General features: G+C 38.5%; 1 protein-coding gene across 7 annotated transcripts in view; it reads left to right on the forward strand.

Moving 5' to 3' along the window:
- The window catches only part of TRPC6 (transient receptor potential cation channel subfamily C member 6), a 116,690-nt gene that overhangs the window by 66,699 nt on the left and 35,040 nt on the right, over positions 1–14,951 (forward strand). For all 7 annotated transcript variants that reach the window (XM_073808274.1, XM_033862114.2, XM_033862112.2 and 4 more), the window contains one exon: positions 262–1,036. In XM_073808274.1, coding sequence (XP_073664375.1) covers positions 262–1,036 — 775 coding nt within the window. The remainder of the gene's footprint in view (positions 1–261; positions 1,037–14,951) is intronic.

The raw sequence follows: 14,951 nt of genomic DNA on the forward strand, positions 1-14,951 counted from the left end.
GCACAGAGAGACTATGGGAATTGCCAGAATCTCCACCCCAAATTAAAATGTCAAAATCTGCAAAGTGCTTGGCTTTCTAAAAAGAGGACTTCTTGGAATCCATTAACAAATAAATGCATCTTCATTTGTATTATAGCTGGTCTAGAGATGATGAGACAACATCTAATATACTTGAGGATTGCATTAGATGAATGGTAGGTCATTTTACACACTAAGATGCTCTTAATATGATTTGTTCACAATCTTTCTATTTTATTACAGCCGGGGCACCGACAATAGACTGACCCACCGGCGGCAGACAGTTCTCCGTGAGAAGGGGAGAAGGTTAGCTAACCGAGGACCAGCATACATGTTTAATGATCACTCAACAAACCTGTCTATTGAGGAGGAACGCTTTTTAGATGCAGCTGAATATGGCAACATCCCAGTGGTAAGGAAGATGTTAGAAGAATGCCTCTCACTCAATGTTAACTGTGTGGATTACATGGGCCAGAATGCCCTGCAGCTGGCGGTGGCCAATGAACATCTGGAAATTACAGAACTTCTTCTCAAGAAAGAAAATCTGTCTCGTGTTGGGGATGCCTTACTTTTAGCTATTAGTAAAGGTTATGTTCGGATTGTGGAAGCCATTCTCAGTCATCCAGCTTTTGCTGAAGGCAAGCGGTTAGCAACCAGCCCCAGTCAGTCTGAACTCCAGCAAGATGATTTTTATGCCTATGATGAAGACGGAACACGGTTCTCCCATGATGTGACTCCAATCGTTCTGGCCGCCCACTGCCAGGAATATGAAATTGTGCACACCCTCTTGCGGAAGGGTGCTCGGATTGAACGGCCTCATGACTATTTCTGCAAGTGCAGCGAATGCAACCAGAAACAGAAGCATGACTCCTTCAGCCATTCCAGATCTAGAATTAATGCCTACAAAGGCCTGGCAAGCCCAGCTTACCTGTCATTGTCTAGTGAAGATCCAGTCATGACAGCTTTAGAGCTTAGCAATGAGCTGGCAGTGCTGGCCAACATTGAGAAAGAGTTCAAGGTAGGTCTTTAAGAGTCGAAGTCAAGGTATATTTACAAGCTTCCACTAGGTACTCACACCCTGTTAGGTATCGTAGACAGTAGGCAATTTTACATGTTTTTTTTTGCCAACAAGATCATTATTATATAGAGTAAAAGTAGTGATCACTGCCATTTGGAGATGATCTACTATACACTAGACATTTTGCATTTATTATGTCTAATTCTTATCACAACCTTGAGAAGATCTTAGTTCCTTTTCAGATGCAGAAATGGAGGCATAGAAAGGTTAAGTAAGGCCCAAGATCCACAACTGGTAAAATGACAGAGCTGGGATCAGAATCCATGGATGCTGATCTCTAAAACCCAGATTCTGTCTCCTGTAAAACACTGTTTCTATATTCAGAGCATGGTGATAGCTGCTGTTGAGGTCAGAAAGATGAATATGATAAAGGAAGTTGTAGTTTGACTTGAGAGACAGATGCATGCATGCATAAATATGGTATAAAGAGAAATGAAACTACTAGGTAGGGCTATAAGCTGTGTGCTATAGCGGTTCAGAGAAAGCAGTATTTAATTCACATTAGGTGTCGGGGAAGTTACATGTAAAATGGTGTTTCAGCTGTATATGGCAGAATGAGTAGCATTTTGGAAGGCAGAGAATGAGGGAGAAGATATTTTAGGCCAAAGTAACATCCAAAACAAAAGCTTGTAGATATGGAAGAAGTAGTCGCTTCGAGGGAAGTTTGAGCAGTCTCTGAATAAAAGGTAAGTGGAGAGATACCATATCAGATGCTGCCATTTTCCCCATGGTTTGTGCTACATCTGGAAAGGGTGAAAGTTCAGATTCCTAGTCTAAGGTCACACACCTACACACATACACCTTTAAATTCCCTCCACAGGTTATCTGACCTGTCTTACAGTGTTCATCACGTTCTGCTGTACATTACTGTTATTTAGGGTGAGGTTTTCTCCATTACTCAGCTATACACTGCTTGGAATCAGGCCTGATTCATCAAATACAGTATTACACAAAGATAAATATTGGTTTTATTTTCTCTGTTCTCTATGCTATGAGAAAGCATGTCTCTACATTCCACACTTTGGGGGTCTCTCCTGTTTCTTGCAGTTTCTTGGTGCCTCTGTCATTGAAGGAACACTGTTAAACCCAGCATGGTATGTCATGTGTCCATCTATCCTTGGGTCCTATCCATCCAGGCAGGGAGGGGGAGGTAAATGGTGACTGGAACCTTTCAATGGCCCCCAGGGTGGAGGATGCTGCTTTTCCTTTAGCTACCTGGCAGCTGAGGGTACAGGACAAGCAAATGATCGCTTACAATCCTGTCTCAGTCTTTCCTACTTCTCACTTTACTCCCATGACTCAGTGAGTCAGAGAGCTATGCAATCTTCAATTAGAGAAGTTTCTTCAAAATCTGATTAATATTATTTTAAAATTTGTATTTAATTTTTTTGAAATTTCACTGCTTAGGTTTCAACATCTCTGTTTCTGCAATTGTATCTTTGTTTACACACTTTTCTAGACCACAGAAGAATATTACATTCTTAATTCATTCGTTCACTTGCTTACATCTTTTGAGCCCATGTTTGTACCAAATATTGTACTGGGGAGAGTTGAGAAGGGAGGATGGAGATGTAGCACGAACACAAAGACAATTCAGTCAGTAATCCTGCCCTCAATTAGTTTGTAATCTAATAGGAGAGGAAAGACCTGTGTGTAGGAACTATAATATAAGGCATGACCTTGTAGAGTGAGGGGGCGGGCAGGTGGGCCAAAGGTGAGAAGAATCACATCTAACCAGAATGTGAATTTTTCACTGTCCCTAAATGCATTGCATAATGTAAGAGCCCCTTTAGGATTAAGAGGATTTAAGGATCTGGACGTTCCTTTATTTGTTCACCACACATTGTTTCTGCTCAGGTGGTGCAAGGTACATGGATCAGGCACTTTCCCTCCATTCATACTTTCTCTGTGTAGTTCCACTCTCTTTAGCAGCTACCTAGAGCCTCTACTCAGGCTTACTGTCTGCTTAATGCCCTGCCTCTGTGAAGGTTTGAAGGCAAAGAAAAAACAAATCTCTCTGAAAACACATATCTCTTTAATAGTATTTTATCCCTAATATCTTTTAAAAATCCTTCGCAAATATTACATTAGTTTACTGTTAAAAGAGGATAGCAGTTCAGAAAAATGTTTTTAAAAGTATATCCTAGAACTCGACAATCAGCAGTTTTTCTAATTAGAAATTTGACTCCAAAAGTTCTTGTATTACACAAGGAGAAAGGCCAGTTCTTGACTTTTTTTAAAAAGTCTTTGGCAAATACAAAATAAAAAAGCACAAGGTTTTCTTTCTCACCAGACAGAACACTCTAAAACAAATATTTCATTCTCCAGCCTAGTTGGGTCCACAGAGGCAAGAACAGCCTCATACGAGGATGAGCTGCCATTGCCTTTGTGTGTAAACTCAGGGAAAACACATCCTCCATCCACCACCATCCACGGTGTTGTGATGCTAAACCTTTTCCCAGCAGCCCAGCCTCAGTTTACAACAGGATGGGACCTGACAGGGCTAAAGAGATTGGTGTCTCTGGTGAGATTTCTTGCTAAGTCTGCTGCTCTACTCTTCAAAAGTAACTTCTCTTTTCTTACTTTAAAAGGATACAGTTGATCCTTGAACAAAATGGGTTTGAAGAGTGCGGGTTCACTTATATGTGGATTATTTTCACTAAATATAGACTACAGTACTACACAATCCCAGGTTGGTTGAATCCATGAATGTGGAACTGTGGATACCGAGGGTCAACTGGAGAGTTACATGCAGGTTTTCAACTGCGCAGAGGATGGGTGCTCCTAACCTCTGCTTTGTTCAGAGTATATGGTCATGTTAGAAAATAATAATATAAAAATGAAGAAAAGTTTAAAAATCATTTCTATTTTGCCACCAAGAAATAAACACTGATGCTGCAAACACGCCAGCACATATCCTTCTATTTGTATTTTTAGTAGTCAAGTCCCTTAGAGTCTCAGGGAACAAAGATTGCAGAGTCTGGACCACCTGAGGCCTGGGATGCCTCACAGGGACCTGAGAGATTGTACTGGCCACAGGCAATCCTTTCTGCTCATGGTCTTCAAATTCTTTTGCTTCTTTTTCACCTGAAAGACATTTGAAAAATTCTGTGCTCATGTGCACATTTTAAAATTGGCATCTAAATATTTTTATTTTTAAGTTTAAATATTTTTAAAAGATATAATTTCTGCATAGTGTAAATATTGACATTTAAAAATAGAACTCTTAGTGCTTCTTCAGATGTATCTAGGGGCCTTTAAGTGCTGTGATTTTGTTTTTTTTTTTTTTTTTTTTGCGGTACGCGGGCCTCTCGCTGCTGTGGCCTCTCCCGTTGCGGAGCACAGGCTCCGGACGCGCAGGCTCAGCGGCCATGGCTCACGGGCCCAGCCGCTCCGCGGCATGTGGGATCTTCCCGGACTGGGGCACGAACCCGTGTCCCCTGCATCGGCAGGCGGACTCTCAACCACTGCGCCACCCGGGAAGCCCAAGTGCTGTGATTTTATGCATAACATCACCTATTTTAAAAATAAGTAAACAACCTCCTTTTTAACATTCAGAATAGCTACATCTTTCCTTTGCTCCTTGAGCTTGTATTTTCAGTCCAATTTCCTCCACAAATATGATTCCTGATGTAATAGCTTTTTATTGTGTAAAGTCCTTTATAGATCACCCAATTACATATATATTATATATATATGATATATATTATATAACACATATTAGCAGTATATTTGATCAAAACTACATAAGTTGAATATAATTTTTCAAAATAACAAATATGTACAAATTTTGAAAAGTAAATTTTAAATATATGACACAGGTCTTATTGGAAATGAATTTTTAATGGGATTAATCATGTCCATACTTTTATTATGTATTTAGTGAAAGAAAAAGTTATAGCCTGCTAAAATAACTTGATTTGTCAGCTATCATATTACTTTAGTTTTTGTTAATAGGATATATAAATTAATAAAATTAAATATAAATTATTTTATGTAATAAAATTAAAAGAGCTGACTGTAGTTGGAATAACTATTTCTTGATGTGATTTGATAACTGCCTTACTGAATTATCCACAATGAATCTGAAAAAAATCACATAAAAGTTTTATCCATGTGTTTTAGCCAATATCCTATGAAAATTTTGAGTCCTGGAAACCATTCCAAATCACATTAAAAGGAATCATCCTCCTAACGTTTTCTGCCTTGCCCATTTGAGATGTCTTTCCTTTAAGCTAATAATACATCCAAAAGCTGAGTATTAATAATTTAAAAGAATCACATTTAAGTACATGAAGTGATTTTTGTATTCAGTATTTCCTACTGATACCTTCTTTGCCATCCTCTTATTCAAGAAGGATGCATTCTTTGACAGTTGTTGAAGAATGAAGAGGCAAAGTACATTAAGCAAAAATTATCATTGTTCCTATCACTACACTGCACCATACATCTAAATTTAGAACATCCCAACATGAACCAGCATGTTGTATTTCTATCATTAAACTTCATCTTCAACAGGAATGTGTATTAGGGCAGGAAAATACAGGAAGCCCCTCAGGTCTATGGTACTTGGGTTAATTATTAAAGGGGAATTCTCCATTGTTTGCTACATGGGTGAGTGAGAGTGGGGAATTATTTTGTTAAAGGGGTGAAAGATCTATTTTCAAGGAAATCAGTTTTAGGAAAGTTGAAGATCTGGAAATGTATTCCCTTAAAACTATCAGTGTTCTCTGGCCGCTTGGAAAGTCTTCACATATCTCTGTTTGGGGCTTCCCTGGTGGCGCAGTGGTTGAGAGTCCGCCTGCCAATGCAGGCGACACGGGTTCGTGCCCCGGTCCGGGAAGATCCCACATGCCGCAGAGCGGCTGGGCCCGTGAGCCATGGCCACTGAGCCTGTGCGTCCGGAGCCTGTGCTCCGCAACAGGAGAGGCCACAACAGTGAGGGGCCTGCGTACCGCAAAAAAACAAACAAACAACAAAAACAAAAAAACATATCTCTGTTTGAAGGCAACTAATCTATTTTATGAGAGTTAGAGAATGAGAACTTTCACAAAGATTTTGTAAACTCCAATATATAGCTTCTTTAAGCTCCTCCTAAATTCTCCTTTTCCATAATTAACCCATAGTCCTTTAACAAAAGAGGCCAGAGTGGTTGCTACTGAATTCCTCAGGCAATTGTAGTCTTGCACCTTGAATCTTCTAAACCGAACAAATTGCACTCATTACCCGTATCATCAGGTCTGGAGCTGGCTCCGTGTGGGGGTGACAACCAGAGCACAGCAGAGAAATCTAACAATTAGATGGAACCACAGGAATAAGAAGAAAACCCATAGGTCTGAGGGATTTCAGGTCTTCAAAGTGAATGAGGGAGAAACCAGATTTAAAAGTTTTCACCCATTCAAGTTTAATTTTTATACTGAATTTTTTTTTAATAAATTTATTTGTTTATTTATTTTTGGCTGTGTTGGGTCTTCGTTGCTGTGCGCGGGCTTCCTCTAGTTGCGGCGAGCAGGGGCTACTCTTTGTTGCGGTGCACGGGCTTCTCATTGCAGAGGCTTCTTTTGTAGAGCACGGGCTCTAGGCGTGTGGGTTTCAGTAGTTGTAGCTCGTGGGTTCAGTAGTTGTGGCTCACGGGCTCTAGAGTGCAGGCAAGTGGTTGTGGCGCACGGACTTAGTTGCTCCGCGGCATGTGGGATCTTCCCGAGACAGGGCTTGAACCCGTGTCCTCTGCATTGGCAGGCGGATTCTCAACCATTGCGCCACCAGGGGAGCCCTGTACTGAATTTTTATAAATAAGTTTTTGCTTTGGTAGCAAGAGACCTCAGCCACCTTAAACTTAAAACTGGGGCTAAACCTAATTTTGGCAACAAACACCAAATCGATTAAAAAAACACACACAGAATTTTGACTGTTTTTGATCCTGGTGAAGCAGAGCATAACTCCTGGTTTTTCTCCTTGACTCAAGACTAAGAATTATCATAAAGACAAGGAGATCAGTACCAGGGGTGCTTTTTCAGCAAATTCATTCTCCCAAATTCAGAACTTCCTTTTAGTATATCAATATGTACCTATGACTTATGTCTCTAAACCCTTTTTTGAATATATTTATATTTTAGGTTGTTTGTGGTAATAAAAAGGATTTCCTTTAATTACCCTAAAATTACCCCCTCTATACATCAGAGTTTGCCCTCTTCCCTGTCATTCTAGATAAGTAACTTTTCTGAAGCTTTTCCAGATCCTTCATGTCTTCCTGCGGGGTGTGTATCTAAACAGGCACATGGCCCTCCAGATGCCTCTGCCACTGACTTTGAGGAAAGGGAAGACACTCTGCTGTGTCCATTTTTAAACTGTTGCTATGTTCTGGCGTTCAAAATGTTCAAAAATTCCTGGCATTTTTGAAAAAGAAATACCCTCTAAGAAACTGACTGAGTTGAAAAGCAGTTTTTGTTAGCAGAAAGGCAGTGTGACTGTTATCAGACCTTAGCAGGGTGACAAAGGTGTCACTTGCATGCTAAATAGCCTACAGAAGCACAGGGCAGGGATCCAGACCAAAGGGGAAGGAGGAAATGGACCATTGTTGAGCTTCATGAATCATTCTAAGTGATTTACACTCTAACTTTATGATATAGCAGCGTTTAAGTTCTCCATAATTAGGAGAAATTATCAAAAGGCCAGAAAATAAAGTAGCCTTTCAAGATCATAGTTGTTAAGTAGCAGAGCAAAAATTCAAACACAGGTATGTTTTATACCCAGTCATGCTCCTTTCTTTATATGACACAACAAAAGTTTTGGTTACCTGCTGTGTGCCACCCACTGTGCTGGAAACTCAAAGGTGAGTAAGATACAGTCTTTGTTCTGAAGGATATTTGATTCTATTCAAGAGAGACAGATACATGAACAAATGCAGTTAAGTGTATGAGTCTGTTTGTTCTTGCCTTTGAATTTCCGATCAGTTAAATAGATGGGCAGGAAAAATCCATTCTGGCAAAATTTTAGATCTAAGGCAAGTCAACAGTTAGGGATGGAAGTTACGTGCAACAGTGTATACCCTGAGAGACCTCAGCCCCTGAAGCACCTGTTTACCTTCATTGCTGCTCTTCAATCTTCCTGGCTTCAATGGGACCTGAGAATTTCTATGCGAAGGAAAGGATAAAACCTGTTTATCAAACACTCTATTAAGTTAAATAAGTATCCACTGCTGTGGCAAAGATCAAAATAAAAGCAAATAGCGTCTGACAAACCTAGGAAAATGTCTGTCTTCAATTCTTGTTTGAAAATGTATCTCATCTCTTTTTACTTTTTCTTTAGAGTAGTGTCTGATTACCTTTTTTGTCCCTCACAACCCCACATATTAGGTGCTGTAAAAATGCTTGTTAATCATCCTCACATCAGCTGTGACAGGGTTCAATGATCAATGTGCCATTGAGTGACAATTATTCTGAAAAGTCTTAAGAGTTACTTATGGTCCCAAGAAGCAGGACTGGTTAACTCGATCACTAGATAGATAATGATACTCTGTACTTTCTTTACTCTTTAGGAACATAATCTCATTTTACCAAACTCCCATCTTAGTAAGACTGCTGTATCTATCACAGCACTAGTTGCTGATTGCTTGCTGAACATTTGTAGAATATTTGTTGAAAGAATGAATGAATGAATAATCATTTTATTTTCAGTACATTCAAGTGATACCCAATGTTGATGAAAATAATCCGTAAACAATCTACAATAGGAATAGAAAAGAGTTTTATTTGAGGACTATATCCTGGAAGACAGCCTCTCAGATAACTCTGAGGAACTGACCTGAAAAAGCATGGTTTTCAGCACAGTTTTATATCTTGTCAGAACAAAGAACATTAAACAAGTCAGGGATATGTTCCTTCAAGGTTTGAAAAAACAAAACAAAACAGATTAACATGTACACAGCAAGTCAGTATGGCCTTGGCACCTGGAAAGGGAGTCTTATCATCGAAGGAGAACCAGCATTGGCCTCCCAGGAAGAGAGGCATTTAATCGTTACTTTTAACATGGATATTCTTTACTTCTGGTCAATGCGCCCTTTACTTAATAATTAAAGCAGGTGTAAAATGTATGTTTGACAGGCCACAAACAGGCAATTTTAGTTGGCATAAAATTCAAGTTAACTCATGTATAAGCTAGAATGACTTACCCATACCTCAGTATGTGGAAATATCTTTTACCCCCAGGAATCCCATAATGGCTTTATTATTTTTTAGCACAATTTTGTGCCTAGGTACTGAGACTACTTGGATATTGTTTATGAAATGATGAAAACAACAACAATAACAATTGCCATTGATTCATCCCAACCCTGGGCCTGGAAGTGGCATTTGTTATCTCATATAATCTTCATAGTAACCCTAGGAAGTAGGTACTTACATTACCCCTGTTTTACACATGAGAATTTTGAGGCTTTAAGGGATTAAGTAATTTGCCCAAAGTCATGCAGCTAGTAAGTGTTTGCACCTAGTTTCAAATCCAGGTCTGCTCTTCTCCAAAGCCCACAGGGATGATTAGTGAGAATTAAGGCATGCATTTTCCCCCACTCTCTTGATTTCTATAAAGCAAATGTTATTCTATGTATAGATCCAGACATTAAAATTACACACCATAACATATCTTCTACTATGTAAAATCCAACTAAGATGACCCTTTGACAGGGTGCTTTTAACAGGGTATTTCATGTCTATTAATCTCTAAACTCTGTTCTATTAACCCACTATCAGTCATCTCTTTATAACTCAAAGGTTAATAGGCAAGCACCCACTTCTAATTTATTAATGTATGGTGTGGGTGTGTGAGCCAAAGGCCGAATTAAATCAACCGTCAGCTTCACTTTTTCAAAAAACCAAAATCACAGTGCTGTGTCTGGCTAATGAACTGCCAACATCTCATTTTAAGTGAGTTTACATTTCAATTTGAGAAAACTTAAAATATGAAAATATTTGTAAATGGATTCCCAAGGTAAAAAAAACATGCAATTCTAAAAGCAGTCTTATTCTTTATTTTATTTTTTAATTGTTGGTTTTTGTTTTGTTTTGTTTTTGCTTGGAATATGTCTTGAGAATTAGCAGTGAATTGGAAACAATTTTTTAAGTCAAGATATGAAACAGCACAGAGCTCCTGTACTTTACTTTTTCAGTCCATGTGGTTTCTACTAAAAATGTTACTCTACACTTGAAGGGTCATACCCTCCTTTGAAATATCTAATTTCACCTGAGCTTTTTTGGAATTCGAGAGAGTACTGGTTTTGAGTCTTACATTTTTATCTCCAAAAGGACTAAAGATACATCTAGAATTGAGCACTATAAACAAGAAAGCCTAGATGCATTAAACTCCATAGGTACTTACAAATGTCAAGAAATGGCCTGTTTTCAGATCTTGCCTTTGATGATATAAATAAAATAATTATGTTTTATCAGATGCTTGCTATGTGCTTTGCAATGTGTGATTTCTTTAACAATTACTCTCACTAAACCTTAGTTTTCTCATCTGTAAAATGAAAATAATAATAACACCTACCTCATAGAGTGATTTGAAGCTACCTAAGATCACATGGCTAAAAAACAGAAGAGCTGGGATTTGATTACAGGTATATCTAACCTTAAAAGCCCAAGCTCCTAACCACTATAATATGGAATAGTGGGCATGGACAGCATATGTATTGATGCTTCCACACCTCAAAGTTCTTCCCCATGACCTTAATTGACTATTTCATGACAGGGGTAGAGCTGTTTCCTTGTGACCTTATTTATACTATCTGACCAGATACCTGTTTAGAAGTAGTTTGAGCCATTCTCAGTTAAGACAGAATTTGTTTTATTAATTTTCTTTTATAGAATCTGTTTGAACCTACAGTTAGCAAAGTGAAACTTGGCATGATTTACGGGGAGGAGCCCAGGAAGGTGCTTTGCAAATACCCAGGTTGAAGCTGTTTTCCATTTAGCCGCTCCGCAAATATTACCTATTGATTCACATCCAGAGCCTCTTATATTCCTCCAACATCTTTCTCTCTTGATCCCTGCAAGGAATCTTTTTTTTTTTTAACATCTTTATTGGAGTATAATTGCTTTACAATGTTGTGTTAGTTTCTGCTGTACAACAAAGTAAATCAGCTATACATACATATATCCCCATATCCTCTCCTGCTGGAGACTCCCTACCACCCTCCCTATCCCATCACTCTAGGTCGTCACAAAACACCGAGCTGATCTCCCTGTGCTAAGCAGCAGCTTACCCCGAACCGTCCATTTTACTTTTGGTAGTGTATATATGTCAATATTACTCTCTCACTTCATCCCAGCTTCCCCTTCCCCCTGACCGTGTTCTCAAGTCTGTTCTCTACGTCTGTGTCTTTATTCCTGCCCTGCCACTAGTTTCATCAGTACCGTTTTTTTTAAGATTCCATATATACGCATTAACATATGGTATTTGTTTTTCTTTTTCTGACTTACTTCACTCTGTATGACAGACTCTAGGTCCACCCACCTCATTACAAATAACTCAATTTTGTTTCTTTTTATGGCTGAGTAATATTCCGTTGTATATATGTGTCACATCTTCTTTATCCATTCATTTGTCAATGGACACTTAGGTTGTTTCCATGTCCTGGCTATTGTAAATAGTGCTGCAGTGAACATTGTGGTACATGACACTTTTTAAATTATGGTTTTCTCAGGGTATATGCCCAGTAGTGGGATTGCTGGGTCATATGTTAGTTCTATTTTTAGTTTCTTAAGGAACCTCCATACGGTTCCCATAGTGGCTGTATCAATTTACATTCCCACCAACAGTGCAAGAGGGTTCCCTTTTCTCCACACCCTCTCCAGCATTTATTGTTTCCAGATTTTTTGATGATGGCCATTCTGACTGGTGTGAGGTGATACCTCATTGTAGTTTTGATTTGCATTTCTCTAATGATTAGTGATGTTGAGCATCATTTCATGCGTTTGTTGTCCATCTGTATGTCTTCTTTGGAGAAATGTCTATTTAGGTTTTCTGCCTATTTTTGGATTGGGTTGTGTGTTTTTTTGATATTGAACTGCATGAGCTGCTTGTATATTTTGAAGATTAATCCTTTGTCAGTTACTTCATTTGAAAGTATTTTCTCGCATTCTGAGGGTTGTCTTTTCATCTTGTTTATGGTTTCCTTTGCTGTGCAATAGCTTTTAGGTTTCATTAGGTCCCATTTGTTTATTTTTGGTTTTATTTCCATTACTCTAGGAAGTGCATCAAACAGGATCTTGCTGTGATTTATGTCATAGAGTGTTATGCCTATGTTTTTCTCTAAGAGTTTTATAGTGTCTTGCCTTACATTTAGGTCTTTAATCCATTTTGAGTTTATTTTTGTGTATGGTGTTAGGAAGTGTTCTAATTTCATTCTTTTACATGTAGCTGTCCAGTTTTCCCAGCATCACTTATTGAAGAGGCTGTCTTTTCTCCATTGTTTATTCTTGCCTCCTTTGTCAAAGGTAAGGTGACCATAAGTGCATGGGTTTATCTATGGGCTTTCTATCCTGTTCCATTGATCTATATTTCTGTTTTGGTGACAGTACCATAATGTCTTGATTACTGTAGCTTTGTAGTATAGTCTGAAGTCAGGGAGCCTGATTCCTCCAGCTCCATTTTTCTTTCTCAAGATTGCTTTGGCTCTTCAGGGTCTTTTCTGTTTCCATACAAATTTAAAAATTTCTTGTTGTAGTTCTGTGAAAAATGCCATTGGTAGTTTGATAGGGATTGTATTGAATTTGTTGATTGCTTTGGGTAGTATAGTCATTTTCACAATGTTGACTCTTCCAATCCAAGAACATGGTATATCTCTCCATCTGTTTGTATCATCTTTGATTTCTTTCATCAGTGTCTTATAGTTTTCTGCATACAGGTCTTTTGCCTCCTTAGGTAGGTTCATTCCTAGATATTTTAATTTTTTTGTTGCTGCAATGGTAAATGGGAGTGTTTCCTTAATTTCTCTTTCTGATTTTTTTGTTGTTAGTGTATAGGTATGCAAGAGATTTCTGTGCATTAATTTTGTATCCTGCTACTTTAACAAATTCATTGATTAGCTCTAGTAGTTTTCTGATAGCATCTTCAGGATTCTCTATGTATAGTATCATGTCATCTGCAAACAGTGACAGTTTTACTTCTTTTCTGATTTGGATTCCTTTTATTTCTTTTTCTTCTCTGATTGCTGTGGCTAAAGCTTCCAAAACTATGTTGAATAATAGCAGTGATAGTGGGCACCCTTGTCTTGTTCCTGATCTTAGTGGAAATGGTTTCAGTTTTTCACCATTGAGAATGATGTTGGCTGTGGGTTTAATGTGTCATTTAAAACTTGTGTTTCCTTGGGCTTCCCTGGTGGCACAGTGGTTGAGAGTCCGCCTGCTGATGCAGGAGACATGGGTTCGTGCCCCAGTCCGGGAAGATCCCACATGCCACAGAGCGGCTGCGCCCGTGAGCCATGGCCGCTGGGCCTGCGCGTCTGGAGCCTGTGCTCCGCAACGGGAGAGGCCACAACAGTGAGAGGCCCGCGTACAGCAAAAAGAAAAAAAAACAAAATAAAAAAAACTTGTGTTTCCTTATTTATTTTCATTTGGGTTGATCTGTCTGTTGGTGTAAGTGGGATGTTAAAGTCCACTACTATTATTGTCTTACTGTTGATTTCCCCTTTTATGGTTGTTAGCATTTCCCTTATGTATTGAGGTGCTCCTATGTTGGATGAATAAATATTTACAATTGTTATATCTTCTTCTTGGATTGATCTCTCGATCATTATGTAGTGTCCTTCCTTGTCTCTTAAAATAGTCTTTATTTTAGAGTCAGTTTTTCTGATATGAATCTTGCTACTCCAACTTGCTTTTGATTTCCATTTGCAAGGAATATCTTTTTCCATCCCCTCACTTTCAGTCTGTATGTGTCTCTAGATCTGAAGTGGGTCTCTTGTAGACTGCATATATGCAGGTCTTGTTTTTGTATCCATTCAGCCAGTCTGTGTCTTTTGGTTGGAGCCTTTAATCCATTTACATTTAAGGTAATATTTGATATGTATGTTTCTATTACCATTTTCTTAATTGTTTTGAGTTTGTTTTTATAGGTCTTTTTCTTGTCTTTTATTTCCTTCCTAGAGAAGTTCTTTTAGCATTTGTTGTAAAGCTGGTTTGGTGGTGCTGAATTCTCTTAACTTTTGCTTGTCTGTGAAGCTCTTGATTTCTGTGTCAAATCTGAATGAGATCCTTGCTGGGTAGAGTAATTTTTGTTGTAGTTTTTTCCCCTTCATCACTTTAAATATATCTTGCCACTCCCTTCTGGCTTGCAGAGTTTCTGCTGAAAGATCAGCTGTTAACCTTATGGGGATTCCCTTGTATGTTATTTCTTGCTTTTCCCTTGCTGCTTTTAATATTTTTTCTTTGTGTTTAATTTTTGTTAGTTTGATCAATATGAGTCTTGGCATGTTCCTCCTTGGGTTTATCCTGTATGAGACTCTCTGCACTTCCTGAACTTGAGTGACTATTTCCTTTCCCATGTTAGGTAAGTTTTCAACTAAAATCTCTTCAAATATTTTCTCAGACCCTTTCTTTTTCTCTTTTTCTGGGATGCCTATAATTTGAATGTTGGTTCACTTAACGTTGTCCCAGAAGTCTCTGAGACTGTCCTCCATTCTTTTCATTCCATTTCTTTATTCTGCTCTGCGGCAGTTATTTCCACCATTCTATCTTACAGCTCATTTATCCGTTCTCCTGCCTCAGTTATGCTATTGATTCCTTCTAGAGTATTTTTAATTTTAGCTATTGTGTTGTTCATTACTGTTTGTTTGCTCTTTAGTTCTTCTAGGTCCTTG

Source organism: Tursiops truncatus, chromosome 8, assembly GCF_011762595.2.
Source record: "Tursiops truncatus isolate mTurTru1 chromosome 8, mTurTru1.mat.Y, whole genome shotgun sequence".
NCBI classification, from domain to species: domain Eukaryota; kingdom Metazoa; phylum Chordata; class Mammalia; order Artiodactyla; family Delphinidae; genus Tursiops; species Tursiops truncatus.